The sequence below is a fragment of the Perca fluviatilis genome, chromosome 11, assembly GCF_010015445.1.
Source record: "Perca fluviatilis chromosome 11, GENO_Pfluv_1.0, whole genome shotgun sequence".
Taxonomy (NCBI): Eukaryota; Metazoa; Chordata; class Actinopteri; order Perciformes; family Percidae; genus Perca; species Perca fluviatilis.
In genome coordinates this window covers 13,176,601-13,196,231 of record NC_053122.1, presented here as the reverse complement: position 1 = coordinate 13,196,231, position 19,631 = coordinate 13,176,601, and the positions used below count along the sequence as shown (strand labels likewise).

Sequence of the window (19,631 nt, the reverse complement as noted above, 5' to 3'; positions counted from 1 at the left end):
TGGAAAAAAATATATTTTATTGCACTAAATGGAAATTCTCAGTCAAGCATGTGCAAGTACAGTATTTTTGTTAATGTCCTTTAGCATGTTGTAATGCACCTTTATTCAGTAACATGAAAAGGGCCTGTTGAAAATAAGTCGGCTAAACCTGTCAGGCCTTGGCTTTCCATACACAGGGCGTGCGTGCGTGCGTGCGTGCGTGCGTGCGTGCGTGCGTGCGTGCGTGCGTGCGTGCGTGCGTGTGTTTTTGTGTTTGACAGATTCCTCTGGACTCCACCCTGCTCTTTACTGTTCCGGGAAATGTTCTTCCCTACTGCTGCTGCTCAACCTACAGGACAGACCAGAGAGAACAGACGGGCAGGCCGCCGAACAAATTCATATTAAACACAAACCTAACCGAAACTCTTCAGTACTTTGGAGTTTTTTGAAAACAGAGAGGACTTTCCGACACCGCAAAGACTTCTAGTTTTTCCATTTTACCGCTAAGAAATATTAGGTTACGACCAGACTGTTTCTTTCGTTGACATCTCATAGTTGGTAAGAGGAGCTCATTTTAAGATGTTATCATGTTTTCGTAGCGGGTTAATGGTCCCGAAATATATTTTAAGTTGAATTGAACCTGTTGCTAGTGGTGTAACCTTGTATTTTCTGTTAGCTAATTCGTGGCAGAGTGTAGCTAACGCCACACACCTGGAAATACTTTATGTGAGCCGGGGTTGATTTCTCAGTAAACAGGGTGGAGTGGGTGTAGTCAACCTTGTGTTTGAAACAGCTCATATATATCCGTGTTCAGTCAAGTTCCAAAATTAAAGTTTAATGTAGCCATAGTTAATATGATAGCTACAGAGCTGTCTTTGGTCCGAATCTGAGATGGGGGAACTGATGGTGCAGATATTTTCTGTCTGCAAACATGTGGTTACGTTTACACACTGGGTTGTTTGTTTACTGCATCGCTCTCAGCTGCAACACCAGATATAGCTACAGTGCATTTCAACCCAGGAATAGTTTTTTATTTTTTATTTAGGGCAGACATTTTAACTGTTATACTAGGAAAATCCCAGGTGTAACCATTGGGTAACCACCAACATTAAAGATGGCTTCATTCAGTCCCAGTGAGCCAGCATGCATAGGACCAGGGCCCCAGACAGACCTGAAAGGGAATGTAGCTAGCCATAACGAATACTGATTTATAATAACTAATTAATTCCACCCGTTTCATCTGGTGTGATAACTTGTTGTGCATTGATGGGCATATTCCTCTTGATTGATTGATTGATTGATTGATTCATTGATTCATTCATTCATTCATTCATTCATTCAGTTGTCAGCCACCATACTGCCCATAGACACAAACACTGCTGACGTAGCTGAATTCCAGTAATGGACGCTATGGAAGTGTGGTTGGGGGGAGAGGGGGGTGAACCTTATGTTTCACTTTAAAAAAACAACGATTGTAACGATGATTTCATTATTGATTAATTGGCCAAATGTTTTCTCGACTAATCAAATGATCATTTGGTCTACAATCCTCCCCCTCCCCCACCCTAATGCTTTTTGTATAGTCCCTGAAGAAAACTTGCAGCCCCTAACTTTACTATGGCTTGACAGAATAACAGAAAGAAACACTTCACAAAAATGGTCCTGAAACAAAGAAACACAAGTTATTAGGTTAATAAAAAAATATGGCTGTTTTGACATTGGTTTTAATTTGATGGTCAGTTTCAAGTCCACAGTTGTAAACATACAAGATTACATGATTTGGAATACATGTGAAAAGTCACGATGACAAAGCCAAAATGCAGGAAGTTATTTTAGTAACAGTAGTAGCTCCTCACCAATATAAGCTAAAATACACTTTATGGGTTATCTACTCAACAACAGCCTCATATATATATATATATATATATACACACACACTTTTTAACATGTTCACCATAAACTAAACTAACAGTTAAGTCAAAACCTTAGACAGTCTCAACAAAAAGCAAAAATGAAAATCTTTGGCAAACCGGTTCACTCTGTTATTGTCTTGGGTATTACAAGATTATGATGTCCGTCCAAATGACAGGCTTCATTAACGTTAACTTTTCTAGAGAAGAGTTAACACCCTCCCATTCAAACACCTTTAGCCCTCATGTGCTAACTTGTGTCTCAATGACCAAAGAAGTGACCAGTTCTGTGGTGCCTCCTTAACTGCAGATACTCTGAAGCACTTTTTCCATTTAGTGTTTTCTGTTCTGTTGCTTGGTGCTCTGGATGTGATGTAATGGCAGCATGAGGTGGAGCCAGCTCTTGAATTCCTTTACTGTGCGTATTCCCCTAAAAAGCCCCAGTGAATAAATGCGTGATCGCAAAGGAACCTACTTACACGGTCTTTTCAATATGGTGGTTTAGTGTTTATATTGTAACGAGTCAGAAATCATCTGCAAAATGGGTGAATCCATTTTTGGGAGAAATGTGTTTGAAAACTCAAATTATTCACGTTGTAAAAGTGGCTTAATTTTGTTGCTAAAGCACTAACAATATCCTGTAAACATACCGCAGCACTTTTAATAGGCTACGTAGGAATATGTAATAGTTTGGCCTTATGTGACAACATTATATGTATGAGTGGGTGTGTGGTCTATTGTAAGACCTTTCCCTCAGAGACGTATGTGGTTGTTTCCTGAGCCTGTGGTGGTTTTTGGGACCACATTGCTTAGTAGAACCATATGTTCACTTTAACCTGATACAACCCCAAATGTATCCTTTAAGTCAAACTCAAGTATGATTATTATTATTTTTACCCAGCCAAATCTGCGTGTTAGATAAATATGTGCGCACACAAATTCACACACACGCCAATAGCTGCTCAGTACACTGGCCAAATGCCAGTCTGTGCTTTTGTGTAACTGAAGTCAGGATTACCCATTTATGTACGTGTATGTGTACATGTTTGTGATGGCTTATATGATACTACTACTGTTCACTCTCTCAGCTTGTGTACATTGAAATGTGAAACCGACGTGAACTGTATTTTCTCCAACTTCCCTCCTTAGGTAAAATGTCCAGGTCAGACTACCCTCCAGGGTACGATGACTCCCGGAACCTGCTATATGCACCTCAGGGTGGAAATTACCCACCACCCCCTGCGTATGGCTTCCCTGGCTTTGGTGGTCCCCAGCCAGGCCAGCCCTCTGCTCCCTACCCCGCTGGTCCAAACGCTCCTGTGTATCCAGGCCAGCCTGGGGGCTATCCTCAGGGTCAGCCAGGGGGCTATCCTCAGGGTCAGCCAGGGGGCTATCCTCCCGGCCCTTACCCAGGACAGCCTCACCCTGGTGGGCCTCCACGAGCTGGCTACCCCAGTCACCCTCCCATGCCGCCTGTCATGCCACCTACCATACCATCAGATATCCTGAGCTCGGGTAAGACAGGGACTGCTGAGCATGTCAGCGTGTGTCTTCTAATTTTTTATTTAAACAAATGTTTAATATGTGAAGTAAGCACTGTGCCACTTATGACAAACCTTTTAAAAGGATGATGCATTTTGGTACTTTGTCCTGACATTTAAAAAAAAGAAAATACACTGGCTTGATGAATCAGTTGAAAAAACAAAAGCTACATTCAACCAGCAGAACTTTAGAACATGGCCCTGGCCAAATACTAACGCTATAATTAAAGGTAAAAAAAATAAAAGTTTACTTGAATGCCTCATAATCAATCAGTGCTGTCAGTTAAACGCATTATTAACGGCATTAATGCAAACCCATTTTATCGTTGTCAATTTTTTGATCGCGAAATTAACATTCTTTTTGGCCTAGCAAACTTTGTAGTTTTTTTCACATGCTGTTGCAACAACTAGTAATGTTAGAAAAACTACAACAGCACACGAGATCTAGTCAGACCGCAAACAAAACAACAGGCACGCCGCACACACTTGTTTGGGCTTGCGAGCCGGCCAAAGAGTAGTAGGCTAACGTTACGTTTTGAGTGGATGGCGAGCGCAAGACGCCGAAATGGATGGCAATAAGATTCTGAGTTTACTTTTGAAAAGTTGCCAAATGGTTCCACTGACAACACCAAAGTGATCTGTGTGTTTTGTTGTTGTGAACTGAGCTATCATCGCTGCATGTCCAGTCTGAAATACCACTTGATGGCCAAGCACACAGCTGATGCCAATTCTCCACGCCCTCGTCAAAGCCAGGCGACAAAAGCACAAAGCAAGCCGATCCACTTTTCCATGTTGATCAAAAAGAAATCAAGGGACATTTAGAATAGATAAAAATGTGCGATTAATTGCGAGTTAACTATGACATTAATGAGATTTAATCGCAATTAAATATTTTAAGCGTTTGACAGCACTAATTACAATCAAAATTAAGAGTAAAACATGGGAAAATATGCGTATACACTTTTTTTGGGGTCTTTTCACACTGAAAGTCTGAACCAAGGTTCACGCTTCTGTTACATTGTATACATTTGATCCAGTTAGTTTTGGTTTCACATTGCAATTATGCGAGCTGCGCACTAAAGAACTATACATGTCATACCTACGTCCTATTGTCATCACCCACGTACCTGATCTCCCTATACTCTCAGTTGATTGGTTTGTAGACAGGCTCTCCTGTCCTCTCGTATCCTCTCTCTCTCATCCTCGGAAAATAATTGAAAATTGTCGAAGTTTTGGGATTTATTTTTCCAGCTGAATCTTTGTCTAACCAAGCGTCAAATTAAACACTCCTCCTCTCTCCATGTGCTACCCGCGGCGTATTTAGTTCTGTTGCATTGTTTTCCCTTTTTTTCCAGTTCTGACCATAGCCTGCCAGAACATCTTGTAATTGGTCCGAAAGGCTGAACCATCCAAAAAAAGAATGTCACACTAGAACCGAACCATGGTTCAATTTGATCCGGACCCGAGATACCCTCTTTTCGTCGGTTGTTTGGCCCGGACCGTGGTCCAGGGGAGGTTTCACACCTGTGTCATTTTTGTTCGGATAAAACTGAAAATTTCGAAAGATCAGACCAAATGAGGTAGTTGTGAGAGGGCCCTTAGATGAGAGAATCAATACTACTCGCATCTGTACAGTAAATGTGAAGCTACTGACAGGAGAGGGTTGGCTCAGCAGAAAGACTGGAAACTGTTCCATTTTTGTACAGATGAAACAAACTAGATGTAACACATCAACAACCGTGAGCTGTAGTGGTGCTGGTAGGCAGATTTATTACCTTTTGGACTGAGCCAAGCTAGCCGTTTCCCCCTGCTGCCAGTCTTAAGGCTGAACTAAACTAACGCAGAGTTTCCACCAACTGCAGAACGTCTGCGGATCGGTTCCGCTGCGTGTTGGCTCCGCCGTCCTTCAATACCCACCAGCTCCGGATTTGTTGCGTAACGGCTGCCGCCACGAGATCTCGCAAATTCACGTATGATGGCGCGATATAACAGGATGTAGTTTCTAGAAACGGAACCACAAAACCAACAACAGTTTGTTTCCATCCATTATGACGTTTTCAAGGTGTAGTGCAGGGAAATATGATCTGCCGTGAGCACGGTGTATTTTATTTTGAAAATTAACAGGATTTTTTATTTTGTTTCTGTGATTTGACTTCCTGTCCCGCACTATCTGCCCTGTGCTGAAGTGCTGCGGAGCTCTCCACCGTCCGGCAAAAACAGAAGCTCTGCCTATCTGTTCCGGAGGGCTGCGGACCGCCGCAGTAGGGACGGAGTAGGAACGCAGCCGTTCCACAGTCAGTGAAAATACACACGTTGACTTTAATGGAAACCTAATGACTCCACGCCGCTCCGGAGCGGATCCGCAGACGTTCCGCAGTTGGTGGAAATTAGCAGTAACAGTCGCCCCGCTGTAGCTTCATATTTAGAGTACAGACATGAGCGGTATCAATCTTCTCATCTGGCTCTTGATGGCAAGAAAGCTAATAAGCGTATTTACCAAAATGTCAAACCATCACTTTAAACTTTTGATGTTATGATGCCTCATCTCTCACTCTTGATGGGTGAGGGATGACACGTTTTCTGTAGCTCTTTGTGGTCAGTGCTCATATTTCTGTTTTCTGCTGACAACACAGGTGAGGAGTTTGCGGCAAGCGACAGCGGTTGGGACAGTCTGAGCATTCGTCATGCCTTTATCCGAAAGGTAAAACACACATTTCACACAAACCATAATGAATTAGCCCTAGTTTGTGTCTGTCGTGTATTATCATTACATTTAAGTCACAGAGCAAAGAGAGGAACGACGGGGTGTAATGTCCCTTTCTGTATGCATGTGTTTTTCAGGTGTATTTGATTTTGGCGTCTCAGCTCCTTGTCACCACAGCCATTGTGGCCGTATTCACATTTGTGTGAGTATACAGAGTGTGTTTTGTGTGCCTGTTTGTATTTGCGGCTGCGCGTGTCACACTGTTAACTCTGCCTGTGGTTTCTCACAGCCAACCTGTCAGATCCTTCGTACAGAAAAACCAAGCTATCTACTGGGCATCATAGTAAGTCCTACGCTGTATTTACCTCAGCACATTTAAAGTTACGTTTAATAGGAATCAAAATGAAAGTTTGTGAAGTTCAATACATTCATCTCTGCATTTTGTTGTTTTAGTGCTGTGTATATTGTCACCCACCTTGTGCTGGTCTGCTGTAAGGGCCCCCGGTGAGTGACTGCTCAGTTTTACAAAGAATATTTGCACAAAGAATATTCTTCAAACTGCATTTAATCTTCTAATCACACTGTCTTTGTAGGAGAAAGTTCCCATGGAACGTCATTCTGCTGTTCCTCTTTGTAAGTAAGATGACTTGTGGTTGACTTGGGAATCACGAAAAGGAGACTCATCATTACTGGCAGTTTCCTGGACTTGGATCAAGTCTATTCTTAGACTAAAACACTGTAGCTTTCTAAGTGAAGATTTCCATCAGGCTATGCTAGTATCGTTCCAATGCTAGATGTTTGACTTTGATAGTAGAACATACAGAACAGTGAGTCAGCACCACACCTGACTCAGGCTGTGTTTGCATAATGCCTTTCGATATGTTGTTTCTGGGTTTTATCAGCTCTGTGCACAAAATGGCTCCATTTATTATTTTGTGGACTGATAAATATATATATATATATATATATAAAAAAATTATGTATTATCATTTATTTAAGGGGACCATCACTTTTTTTTCTGTGTATTGCTTTTTATAGCTTAATATTGATAGATGTTTAGGTCAGTTACAGGATTTTTTTTCCCATCATGTTGTAATGTGACTGTATTTTTTTTGATGGAAAAATAAACTTTTGTTTTTTTACAGACCCTGGCTTTGTCCTACATGACTGGATCCATTTCCAGGTAAAACAAAGGTGCACAGTCCATGCTGTAGTAGTATATAAACATCCAGTGGTTGGTTTCCCCCAGAATTGACTCTGTCTGTGTTCTTTGTTTTTAGTTACTATGATACAAAAGCAGTGTTTCTCGCTCTGGGGATCACTGCCGTCGTCTGCATCGCTGTCACCGTCTTCTGCTTCCAGACAAAGGTAGGGTGTGCGCGTGCTTATTAGCTTCAAATGGCCACTATGTATTTGTTCGGCCATGTGTATCAACCTGTTTCTCTTTCTAGGTGGACTTCACCAAGTGCCAGGGCCTCTTCTGTGTCCTGGGAATTGTGATGTTGGTGACTGGCATTATTGCAACTATTGTGCTGTCATTCAAATATGTGAGTTTTCTGTTAGGCTGATTAGAACAAAACACTGCTTCCTGGTAACACTTAAGTTTCCATCATTGTAATGTCTGTTTTTTTTTTGTTGCAGATTCTGTGGCTTCATATGCTTTATGCAGCGATGGGAGCCATAGTGTTCACTATGGTGAGTGTTACGCAATTTCACTGTTGATGGTGGTTTGTGACTGTAATTTTTGTTAGTTGTCCATGTATGACTCTTTCAGATCGTGTTCCAGTGTAATATTGAATGTTTCTTGTTTGTCTTGTAGTTCCTAGCGTACCACACGCAGCTGCTGATAGGGAACAGGAAGTACTCCATCAGCCCAGAAGAGTACGTGTTTGCCGCGCTCTCCATCTACGTTGACATCATTCAGATTTTCCTTTTCCTGCTGCAAATTATCGGTGCCTCGACCAAATAAGTGCACACAAGGGTACACAAGCAACTTGGGTCAACAGAGTGCAGATTAACACCTCCAAAACCATTCTGTGCCTTTTTTTTTTTTTTTTTTTTTTAAACCTTTTGCTTTGTTTTCAGCCAGAATCAGAATACATTTTTAAAATCATGATGCACTCCGGTGAAAATGTCTTAGGCATGAATTTGAGATTTGGTCATAGGTTAATCCTATGACCAAAAAGATTTCTTTTCCCTGAAATTAATATTTGTGTGTTTCTGTATTAAGCAACTTATCAGTGGTTTAAAAAGAATATTAATACTACAGTATAAATACAGCAAATACCTTTAGACACTGGATTTAAGTTGAGGCAGACAGCGTCTCAACCTTTCTTCTCTGCATGTACAAACTGTGGCCAATCTGTATATATGTTGAGAAAATGGGCAACCATGTTTATTTTATGTTCAACCTCCCAATTTGCCAACAAAGAGGCCCATCTCTCTGGTTGACTTTGAAGTACAGTAGGAGGGGTTGGCAATACCAGAAAATTGGTTTCCGATACCAAGTAACATCAGGGCCAGGATCGTTTTTAATACCGATACTGATACGCTTTATCTTTATTTATTTGTGTATGAATCATTAATAGGCTACTTCTGAATAAATTTTTATTTACCAATAATTAGTTTTTCAAACATAAGGCATTATACGCTGTTTATAGTTCCACACTTTTCTGAGTTTGATGAAAGGATTGTCGGGTTAAAAACAATTTGCCTACCAGCACTTCTAAAGCTAACCACTTATCTTATAATACCTCATTTGTTTAATCCCTAAAAAAAAAACAGTGTATACTGGACCTTTTCTACTAGTAACTTCCTGAACTCATTTTTATAGTAAGGTTTTTGTACAGACTAAACAAACAAGGTAGAAAGGGTTATTTAGCGAGCTTTAAACGTGCTGGTAGGTTTGTTACTTTTGGACAGACCAGGCTAACCGTTTCCCATTTTTTTGTCTTTATGCTAAACTAAGCTAGCCTGTTGCCAGCTCGCTTCATATTTAGCATACAGACGTGAGCGTGATATCGATCACCTTTTAACTCTCAGCAAATGTATCAAGTGAATGAGCATAGTTCTCAAAATATTGGAACTTGTAATGATTTGCATGTCAGAAGGCAAAACAGGCTTTCATGGTAAATAGTAATTGAGATGTGAAGAGAAGTGTTTATGTGCAAAAAAACGTGATGTTACATGATGTAACCTTTGCATTAATCCTAATGATGCTAGTATGGCTGCTCAAAACTACACTTGGTATCTGCAGTATTGATACTTTAGTGATAGATAAAAAGCAAAAACAGCTCAGTACACCTAATGATAGCCACTGACCTGCTGTCATGGCTTCATATTGTAACTATATATCATAACTATATGCATTCTACATCCCTACAGTGCCTTCACAGGGTGAAGTTTCTGAGTTTAGATTTTGTATTTTTTTTTTTACTTTAAGAAGTACAGGGTTATATTCCACCAGTGTTTTATAGTATTGATACATATGTCTGTTCATGTATTCTCGTCCAATCTGGGTCAGATACTGAGTGCCAGCAGGGTGGGTTTGTCCATACAGGATAACACAATCGGGGCCATGGTGTTAAATTATTGGAACATTCCTGAAAGTCATTGAGTTCAAACCAATGCGTGTCTAAAAGCTCCTAAATGATCAACCCCAACCAGCTGGTCCTCTGCACATGTTTATATTCAGTATAGACCCAAGTTACATACAACCCTTGACTCAAACAACTAAGGCAGACATTTTAATATGTGCAGCACAGATGATCAGTGTGGGGGTATGGTAGGGTGATGAGGAAAATGTGTTTGCCTTTTCATATTAAATAAACATTTGTATTTCATATGTAGTTGTACCATTGGTGATACTTTTCATTTTTGTATTCACACATTTATAAATATACATTTATTTGCTTAATCATATTTATAGAACATCAGCATTTAGGCTAATAAATGGCGTAATTCCTTAGATTCAATGAAGTGGTCAACCTAAGCACACATCTTTGTTCATAAGCAAGATCAATCTAATAAGAAGCAACAACAAAAAGGCTGTCCTGATTAAAGGCTCAGTCAAAAGCACGTTCCTGCATCTGCCTCTAGAAGAAATAGTCTCAGAGGTTTTTTCAGAGTTATCTTCTGTAATCAGTCTTTGGGCTGTAGTGCAGTGGAGTCACCGTCTCAGTTGTGACATTCAGGATATGGTAGAAATCTTGCAGCCATATATGTACATCATTGTTCCAGTTTGACATCCTCTGCATGATGACGGTAGCGACTGCCTTCGTATTCTCCCTCGTTTGACCTTTTCATCCTCTGGCGAACTTTCAGCTGCTTCAGTCGGTTCTTGTCCACTTCTCTCTTGGCCAGGAGGAAGCCGATGATTCCAGTGGGTAGGCCTATCATCCTGGAGGAGGGGGATTGGTAATTATATTGATTATCATACTCGGTGGGCAACACATACCATATCCATTATTGATGCTAAATCTTGATAAACTCCACGTATTGTAGTACAGAGGGAGCCAATTGGGTGGGAATGCAAAATGTTTGATTCATGGTTGGAAAGCTAGTTTTAGGATATTTCAATCTCTTGTGTTTCTTCTTGTAATTAAATCAATTGGGGCGTTCATGCCACCTGGGAATAACAGGGACCGCGCCTGTGATTACGTTGTTCTTCCGACTGCCACCGTTCACATGGTCGGGATCTTCTGTTATATTGGCGTTTGGCATACCAACTTGTTGCCTGACTGCCACCAACTGTTTTCCGTAGCCTAGAGCATCAGGTGTGTGAAAACATGGAGGCCACAATAACAAAAGATTTGCTGCGGTTTTCTTATACGAGCATACAAACAGCACATCGCCAGGTGTTTGTGTTATCTGCAGGACAACGAACCGGAAAGGACACGGATAATTTTTTTTTTTTTTATACATGGGCCAATTTATGAATAATTTGAAACATGTTATGTCTGTGTATGTTTCATGGCAGAGGCGTTTGTCCACAATAAACAGTTTGTCATTGAAATATTTTCAGTGAACCAAAGTCGCCTCCATCAAACGTCAGTTGTCAACGACGCTTCACCAACTGGGAAACTTGGCATAATCTAGCCCGTTTCCCACATGAAATGACAATAATGGTGACGTTTTCACTGGAAACATTTTTTTTCCGATGTCCATGAACGCACGGTTAGCTCTCTAGGAATACACAATGTTAGTTGCCAGTTTATTAGGTACACCTAGTTCGAACCAATGCAGTCTAAATACAACAGCCCTGCAAAGGATCGTTACCCTCATGAAGGTTTTTGTTGAAGCCGTTTCAATCAACTTCATGGTCATGTTTGAGGCTGTTCTTTGTGGTGCTGTTGAGTTGTATTGTGTTAGAGGTTATTCAAATATTCTGTCCATCTTGTTTTTACAAGCGAGTGTAGAGATTATAATGTAGGTTATATTATCTTCATGAAGATAGGATTTGCAAAACTGCTGTACCTAATGCTGCCCAGCAGCAGTAGTCATAGTGCAGAGAAGCATTTATGATGCTCAAGGCAAATTGCTCCTTATACATTACGAAAAATGGTCGATGTTTGGTGCTAACCTAAATTACAAACATATTGTCTCATAAAAAACAAACTGTAGTATAACGCCTTATGTCTAGCAGAATGTAAATCAAAACCAAAAGGTCTATGTGCACACTTACGTTCAGATTTAGGTGAGAATGACTAAATCCATTTCATAATATTTTATTGCTCATTAAACGATGACTTAGGGGCTACATTTTGTAGTACAATGTCTGGGATCTTTTTTGTGGAAATCTCTTTGTTGAGCGGGGGGGGGGGGGGGGGGGGTGTTTGTTTTTGTGGTGATAATAATTAAAAAAAAAATTTTTTTTCCCATTTTTATTTTTTGTGTTTTAAAAAAAAAAATTTTTTTTTATTTTTTTTTTTTCAAAAAAAAAAACACATTGTTTTCTCCTACTAGTAATGCTACTGATATAGTATATATAATTATACTACTTCTGTATACATGTGCTACATCAGCACTACCACATACAGCAGCAAATACCAGTGTTACTGCCGATACGTCTGCTACATTTAAATCAAGGTAAATTCCAACAAGTGTGGTTTAGTTATTTTTGCTTATCTACAAATCCTTTCTAGTTATTTTTGTTAGTTACTAAGGGTGTGCATGAATGAAGAGAAGAGACTCACCAGGCATAGCCAATCCCCATCATGGGGTTCTTCCCCTTTTTCTTAGGGATGTATTCAGGACCCTCGTCCTCCTCGGCCCTCTTATCTTGTGTGTGGCTGCCGGCTGTGCTGTGGGGCTGGCTGCTCCTCTGTGGACCGGTCCTTGAGCTGCACAGGGAGGCACCAGGGGAGACATGTAGCGGCCGACACTGAGCAGCATGCAGCCGCAAACACCGACACACTGTCGAAACAAGGTGCACACCTAACAGGACAAAAAGACGTTTGTTCTTTAACGATATGACTTCTGTCCCCTCTGCGACGGGGTTAATGTGAGCGTTGAGTCTGGTTATAGGGTCATGTAAAAAGAAAATGCGCGTTGTCCAAAATATTAGAAAGTAACGTTAACGATACAATGACGTTATTTCATGTTACACAAATAACTCTGCCACAGCTCCTGCCAAAACGTAGCTTTAATGTTAACTTGATTGTTTATGTCTTGGACACTTTTACAGAACGTTTAATGTTATCACATTTGTATTTTACCTTTCAGTGCCGTCCCGACTGCTGTCACGTAGCGTGCCGCCATGTTTGTTGAATAATGTTAGTCGGGCATGCGCGGTGACATTTTCACCATATCCGACTGCTGCCACCTAGTGGATAACATCGATGTAGCGCTTCTGTGAACTACTGCAGGAAATAATTAACAGCACCAAGCGGTTGTGTGTATGTCAACATTTTATTTATTAAACATTTCCATTTACTCCAAGTCATCATTTTACAAAAGACACACAATAGAACTTGAAACCATTGAGGAAAGTAAGCCTCAGCGTATGTCTTGAATATACAGTTATGGATAATCAGCAATTACACAAACCAGGGTAGTTCCCCTGACAGAGCCAAACAGACCGAAGCCAGCAAACAACTGGAGGACAAAGAGCAGCATATTTACAAAAGTCTGTTTGACTAAGACACGCTTTTTGTTTGAGAGCCCCAGAATCTTCTGTACAGTACAAAACATGTCAAATAACATCTCCAATGCTACTTTTATGTATGCGTTACATATGAGCATTTAAAAACACCTTGAACATCAACTTCATTGTTGAGGTTTAATAACAACAATCATGGAAGCTGTAAGGGGAATGGAGAAAAACCTAAACAGAGGCATGAAGGGAGGAGTTTAATCTTCCAGGATGTAGTTGGGGTTGACAACCAGAACTTCTTCTTCTGTGGTGGCAGATTCGGAGCCCTTCAGCCCCCCCTGAGACAGCTCGATGAGGATGTGATCCTGGAAAAGCAGACACACTTGGTCAAGTTATGTCCAAACTTTGATAGGCTTGTCCTTCGGTTTGAAAACAGTGGCTGTATTTTTTTTTGCAGATGGTGGACTTACAAAGTGCACGAGCCTGTGAAGGACCTTCTCTATCAGGCCCTTCTTATTGACGAGCTCCTCCTCGGAGTCGATCTCTGACTCAATCTCCTTCAGATACCAGTTCACCACCGCACTTTTCTTCAGTTCTTCCTCTTCCTCAGCTGCAACACAGACAGAAGTTAAAAGGTTTAACTGTATAATAAAGAAAAGACAAAATAACTAATAATTCTTTTAGTAGTATACAGAGAGCAGTCTCCTACCTTCCTCGGCCCGGCGCAAATGCAGCACCAGCAGGTTGGAGATGCGTTTGTACTCCGTGAAGGACAGGCGGAGAGATGGTTTGGACTGGGTTCCAGACTCAGCGTGGCCGTTCACACCGTTGACATGTCCGTTAGTGCCATTGGCGTGCCCGTTAACACCGTCCACGTGGCCGTTTACACCATTCACTCCGTTAGGGACGGCATTTCCTGTAAAGATAAAGTTTGCGTTAGATAAAACCTGGGTCTCTTTTCAGTCCCGATACAAACTGCAGGTCTAGTATAGGTACGTCATGGCTCTGCATTTATACGTTAATGTCTACATTTGTCTCCAAGAGAGTGTGTTTTTTGGGTGTCTGTACCATCCTCCTGCTGCTGCTCCTCTTCCTCCAGCTCGTCGTCCTGCTCCAGGTTGATGTCGGGCGTCTCCACTCTGATGATGGATTTGTTCAGAAGACGGAAGGCTTCCTTCACATGTTTGGGCTGCACCTGAAGACAAAAAGAAAAGGCCAACATTCTGTAAGATGTAATATGCTTGTGAGTAGTTACAGTGCTATACATTATTTCACCATCACTTAAAGATAATACTTTGCCCATATTGTAAAAAGTGTGATTTAAGCAGGTCAAGGTGCTATATAAATACTGGGAAAGTATCAAACGCTCGATTCATAAAGAAATGCACACAGCCAGTATTCAGAAACGGTGCCTATCAGGACTTCCGTACGGTTGTGATGTCACAGCTATACTACGTATAGGACATCATTCCCCTGTTGCAATGACGGTGCAGAGACATCGAGGGCACAGATGTGGAAGACCCCGGAAACGCTGACCAATCAGAGCAGAGTGGGCTTTGTCAGAAGGGGGGTTTAAAAGAGAGAGGCGCTTAAACGGAGCATTTCAGACAGAGGATGAACACAGGCGTAGTCAGACAGTATGAGGAAAATAATGTTTATAACAATAAAGCATGTAAACATGTTCTAGCAGAAACCAAAAATACAAGTAGGATCCAGAATTTGAGCGTAATATCGGACCTTTTTAAAAAAAATAAAAAAAAATGCATTGGGGTTGTTAGTGTCAAACTACTGTTGTGTTACCATCTGTGCCAAAGTCCCTGAGCACCTTTTGTGCTTGCTGAATAGGAAATTGTTGTTGGTACCCACCTCGTCACAGCAGTGCATGCGCGCCATGCCCTCTGAAAGGCGGATCATGCTCTCCAGCTGTCGCACAGTTATTCTCCAGGCAGACTTGGACACACCTCCAGAGCCGTCGCGTTGGCGGAGACGCTTGTACTGCTCAACGATGAACTCTTCAGACTCGCTGGAGATCTACACGAGGAATACGCAACGGTTAAATGTGAATCGCAAGCGTGCAAATCGTTAGCCTTATGAAAAAAAACACACAATCGGTGCAGCAGGCAGATGCACACCTTAGGTTTGAACTGCCTTGCAAAGAGCAGGTATCTGCGGATTTCATCCAGAGAGTACAGTCTGTCCACAGATTGCTCCATGCGGGTGTGCAGGTCCACGATGCGCCTGGCGATGGCGTAGTCTGTCACCTGGGATACACACAGATGAACATGCAGCATTAGACCAGGTCAAATAAAACGTTAATAATCCCCGTAGGGAAATTGGATTGTTATAGCATCAGATATGAGGTTGCAAGAAATAAAAGGATTTAAATAATAGAAAATGAGAGGTAAACATAATGTACACACATTTAACCCATCTACAGTTAAAAAACAAAGCAAGAATCGGTGCAGGAACAAATGCACAGGCTATACTGTGTACCTCATTACACTCGTCCACCAGGATGAAGAAGAGGTCGAAGCGGCTCATGATGGGGGCGGACAGGTTGACGTTCTGCTTCAGACTCTTGCTGCGGTCGTAGCGCCCACCGACAGGGTTGGCGGCAGCCAGGATGGAGGTGCGAGCATTCAGGGTGGCCTGGAGGAGACGGAGGCAAAGTCTGGTTATTCTACTGAAGAGATGACTGAAAGGCTTCCTTTTAGTTTTGGCTTATAGAACAGTGCAACTTGAAAGCAAGTTGTAAAGCCTTTAGTTGTATTGCACGTGTATGGCCATGCTATAGAAATGGGCGTTAAGGTTTCTCTTGACTAAAATGAGGTGCGAAATTACATTTTTTGATCTTTATTTTTTAACCTTTACCACACCCGAGTCAGTAACGAAAACTCAGTTTGACGAATTTCTGAAATTGTTTTAGCAGACCAAAACATCATAATCCGTAAGGAAACACCGCGGTGAGTCTTGAATTTCAGAATGTGTATCATTTCCACGATCGGTTTAATTTGGCTGCATTACCTTGACTCCAGCCTTGGTGATGCTGATGGTCTGCTGTTCCATGGCTTCATGGATGGCCACCTGGTCCTTGATGTCCATCTTGTCAAACTCGTCAATGCAGCACACACCCTGGAGGAAAACACCGCCATTAATACCACTGAATACACCAAATCATGTCCTTCACTGCCCGCTTCATGACTTGTAACGCTCACGTTGTCCGCCAGCATCAGAGCTCCGGCCTCGATGACAAACTCGTGGGACTCCTCGTCTCGGACCACCGCCGCCGTCAGACCGGCAGCGCTGCTGGCCTTGCCGCTAGTGTACACTGCTCTGGGACTGAACTCCTCCACGTGCCTGCACGCACATTTAAAATTACCATTCAGACTGACCGATCTGTGCGCAGAGTCAATACTTTTCTCTATTTGATGGATTACAATGTACAGCACAAGTACATACATACAAGTAGTTACTGGTAATTTGTCTATATTGTGTTACATACTTGAGGAACTGGCTCTTGGCAGTACTGGGGTCTCCTACAATGCAGACATTGATATCTCCTCTCAGTGAGGTTCGCTCCATGGTCGTCTTCGGAACGCCTCCAAACAGCATCAGCAGGACGCCGCGCTTCACCTCGTCATTGCCTGCAAATCACGGTCACCATTTAGCTGAAAATCTGCAGCTTTGATAACCTTCAACAAAGTTTTCCTGGATAGAGAAAATGTTCTGACAGCGGTTTCGAGCACTGACCGTGGATGGTGGGGAAGAGGCTGGTGCACAGGTGGTGGTACAAGTTCTTGTCCTGGCTCATCTCAAACACTTTCTCCCACTCCTTCTCGGTCATCTGGCTCTTTATGCTTTCTGCAGTCTGCTCCTCATCCCGCAGCTCCTTACCACCAAACTACAACAACAACAAACACACACACTATAACTGAATGTTTGGAGCTTAATTTGCTCCTTTGGTTTGGGTGAGAACAATGCTGTAGGTGTGTTTGCTATGAAAATGCCTTCATTATTAGCTTGTGTGCGTCTCTTACTCGTGGGTTGGTCGGGGCCACATTGCAGGCCAGGAAGGCCAGTCTGTATGAAAGCTCTCTGACGCCCAGCGCTTTCAGTCCTTTCAAACCCTCAGCCTCAAAGCCCTGGGGTCCTCCACCTACGCGGGTGCTGGTCTCTGCTCGCACACCTGGAGACGGGGACGCCCATACAGACGGTCATGAGGTGTCAAATAAATCAAACTAATGTTAATCTGTTCAAATAGGTTATTGCTTCCACACAGTCACAATATGTGACCACTTCAGTGAATTCAAGGCTCAAAGCGTGTGGTCAAAAATCACACCTGGAGTGGTGAGCTGAGAGACGTCCGGCACGACAATGAGGGTCCCGGTGAAGTCACAGCGGTCTCCAGCCTGAGCCGTCTCCACAGCCTCGGCCCTCAGGACCACCTCCAGGGAGCGTGGGATTGATCCGCGAGGAAGCTCCGCCTGCGTCTCCTGGATACGCACCTGAACACACAGCGTTAGACTCCATCAGAAAGCTCAAGCGGTCATCAGTAAACCCGTTTCCCCATGTACGCATACGCACACATACATCCTCCCTCTCATTAGTTACCTTCTGGAAGTCGACAAACTTGGATTTGTGCGTGTCGAGGTGGAAGCGGGAGCGGTTGTTGCAGACGGGGTTTCTGCAGATGGTTGGTGGGGAGTATTTGAACTGCTGAGGGACATCTTTGATCAGTGCCTGGCAGTCCATGCACAGGAAGGTGCCACTCACCTGCAAAGTCATCATAAAAGATAATGCTATAACAGACACGCTCAACATTACCATTTACGCACCACAGCTTTCATTTGGTTTTCAGGCACGGAGCACCTCTGGATTGCTACCGCACACCACTAATTATTGTAGCGCATGTGTTGAATCTTACCAGTTCAGGGTGTACTGGGTGTGTCCTCACCACCTGACCACTGATCCTCACCAGGGTGCCGATGCGCATGGACGACAGCTCACGGATCCTAGATTACACACAAGAAAAGGGTTGACATATTGCTCCAGCTTTGCTCATTTAACAAATTTAAATCAAGTCTTAGATTAAATGTAATTCAAAAGACAAAATTACACCAACTTCATAATTTCTGAGACAACTACAGTATGGGAATCCACAGTATAGTATGCCATATATCATATGCCAACAAAGTGATTCACACCAAAACCAGCAATTGGTGTAGGTCTGTCATGTCTCTTACTTGTGTCTAGTGGGAAGATCCTCGAGGGCTACGTAGAACTCTTTGTTGAGAGGAACATTCCCATGATCCCGAGCAAAGTTGCGCACTGCCCGACAAAGGAAGGGGTAAACTCTGAAAACACAATCCTTTCATGTTAATCCACAGCTGCCAATGCCATCAGCTGGTTGTTAATTTGCCAATACACATGGCATACAACTACAGTGTTGCTCACTCCAGCATTGTCATTAGAGATCAAACTGAGGCTGCAAGGCCACCAAAGTGCTAACGCAGTGGGGTTGATGCGGGTTAGCTCACCTGTAGTACTCCTCCTGGATGGTGGTAGCCAGCTCCTGGTTGAAGCCCTCCAGGTCTGTGAAGCTCACCAGCAGCGTGTTCCTCTCAGGCCTGATCAGCTCCTCGGCCTCCTGGACATACTTCACCTCCCCATCCCCGGTCTGGAACCTACACACGGGTTCAGGCAGCGGGGGAAAAAAAAAAAGGTAAATATTATACATGAACAACAGCCGATCAACACAGCAGTGAATCCTCATAGTTACTGCTAACGAATCTTCGATTAACTCGTGCACAGCCCGTTTCGACCGACAACAATACAATGAAGCCTGTTGCTGGCTGACTTACTCCTCCAAGAAAGCCTGGAACAGCTTCTGGCATTTTTCAGCCAACTCGTCTTTCACCATCTCTCCGGCATTCTCCGCAGTTGCTGTGGCAACATCCATGCTGAAACACCGTCAAACTGGAATAACAGACTCAAAAACTTGGGGGAAAATTCACAGAGCCGTACCGCTCTTCTCCGGACAGACACAGCACGCTGTAAAAGTCCTGACAACAGAGCAACAGTTTCGCGCGAAAAGAGGGACACGTGATCTTTGGCGCGCCGCTTTCGTCCAATCGGTAATGCTCTCTGGGTTGTAGCCAATCAGGAGTGATGTGACTGCTCTTTCCCGCGGCACGCTTCCTGCTTCAAGCCACTCAAGCAACTCCCTTATATATATGTCAATGGCAACTCCAGGGTAAAAAATGGTGAAGACAGACAAGGTTAAAACCAAAACAAAAAAAGTTTACATTTTTCTCCTTTCGTCTGTGCGCGTGTCAAACAGTTGCTCATTATATTATTTCACCTAAGGTGGACGAAATACGGACAGGGTCCCAGCCCCGAAATAA

The 19,631-nt window shown here is 42.8% G+C and overlaps 3 protein-coding genes across 3 annotated transcripts; 1 reads left to right on the top strand and 2 right to left on the bottom strand.

Annotated features, from left to right (window-relative positions):
- The first annotated feature begins 274 nt into the window (after nucleotides 1–274).
- Nucleotides 275–9,978, top strand: tmbim1a (transmembrane BAX inhibitor motif containing 1a). Its single transcript, XM_039816319.1, has 12 exons — nucleotides 275–537; nucleotides 3,039–3,404; nucleotides 6,064–6,131; nucleotides 6,272–6,336; nucleotides 6,424–6,477; nucleotides 6,588–6,638; nucleotides 6,728–6,767; nucleotides 7,280–7,317; nucleotides 7,415–7,502; nucleotides 7,586–7,681; nucleotides 7,776–7,829; nucleotides 7,954–9,978. The coding sequence occupies exons 2-12, from the start codon at nucleotides 3,044–3,046 to the stop codon at nucleotides 8,101–8,103; spliced, it is 1,065 nt and encodes a 354-aa protein (XP_039672253.1). The 5' UTR covers nucleotides 275–537; nucleotides 3,039–3,043; the 3' UTR covers nucleotides 8,104–9,978.
- si:ch73-71c20.5 (DUF4748 domain-containing protein) lies at nucleotides 9,868–12,948 on the bottom strand. Its single transcript, XM_039816320.1, has 3 exons — nucleotides 12,851–12,948; nucleotides 12,329–12,569; nucleotides 9,868–10,533 (listed from the first exon to the last, which is right to left on the bottom strand). Exons 1-3 carry the CDS (start codon nucleotides 12,891–12,893, stop codon nucleotides 10,362–10,364), a joined length of 456 nt encoding a protein of 151 aa, XP_039672254.1. The 5' UTR covers nucleotides 12,894–12,948; the 3' UTR covers nucleotides 9,868–10,361.
- A 76-nt stretch (nucleotides 12,949–13,024) lies between these two features.
- Nucleotides 13,025–19,407, bottom strand: mcm6 (minichromosome maintenance complex component 6). The gene is made up of 18 exons (XM_039816866.1): nucleotides 19,089–19,407; nucleotides 18,765–18,911; nucleotides 18,471–18,581; nucleotides 18,152–18,239; nucleotides 17,839–18,000; nucleotides 17,567–17,732; nucleotides 17,265–17,413; nucleotides 16,978–17,128; nucleotides 16,730–16,871; nucleotides 16,443–16,584; nucleotides 16,252–16,359; nucleotides 15,721–15,876; nucleotides 15,360–15,488; nucleotides 15,094–15,258; nucleotides 14,296–14,422; nucleotides 13,937–14,143; nucleotides 13,698–13,837; nucleotides 13,025–13,592 (listed from the first exon to the last, which is right to left on the bottom strand). The coding sequence occupies exons 1-18, from the start codon at nucleotides 19,184–19,186 to the stop codon at nucleotides 13,485–13,487; spliced, it is 2,496 nt and encodes an 831-aa protein (XP_039672800.1). The 5' UTR covers nucleotides 19,187–19,407; the 3' UTR covers nucleotides 13,025–13,484.
- Nucleotides 19,408–19,631: the final 224 nt, after the last annotated feature.

Bases quoted from the DNA above. Each gene is read 5' to 3' on its own strand.
- mcm6 (XM_039816866.1), bottom strand. From the start codon at position 19,186: ATGGATGTTGCCACAGCAACTGCGGAGAATGCCGGAGAGATGGTGAAA. The intron at 16,872-16,977 runs GTCAGTGCTCGA...CGTGATTTGCAG, and splicing joins CCTCTTCCCCACCATCCACG to GCAATGACGAGGTGAAGCGC. The intron at 13,593-13,697 runs GTAAGTCCACCA...CTGCTTTTCCAG, and splicing joins TTCACAGGCTCGTGCACTTT to GATCACATCCTCATCGAGCT.
- si:ch73-71c20.5 (XM_039816320.1), bottom strand. From the start codon at position 12,893: ATGGCGGCACGCTACGTGACAGCAGTCGGGACGGCACTGAAAG. The intron at 12,570-12,850 runs GTAAAATACAAA...TTGTCCTGTTAG, and splicing joins AGTCGGGACGGCACTGAAAG to GTGTGCACCTTGTTTCGACA. The intron at 10,534-12,328 runs GTGAGTCTCTTC...CCCCTCCTCCAG, and splicing joins ATGGGGATTGGCTATGCCTG to GATGATAGGCCTACCCACTG.
- tmbim1a (XM_039816319.1), top strand. From the start codon at position 3,044: ATGTCCAGGTCAGACTACCCTCCAGGGTACGATGACTCCCGGAACCTG. The intron at 6,478-6,587 runs GTAAGTCCTACG...TTGTTGTTTTAG, and splicing joins GCTATCTACTGGGCATCATA to TGCTGTGTATATTGTCACCC. The intron at 7,503-7,585 runs GTAGGGTGTGCG...TTCTCTTTCTAG, and splicing joins TCTTCTGCTTCCAGACAAAG to GTGGACTTCACCAAGTGCCA.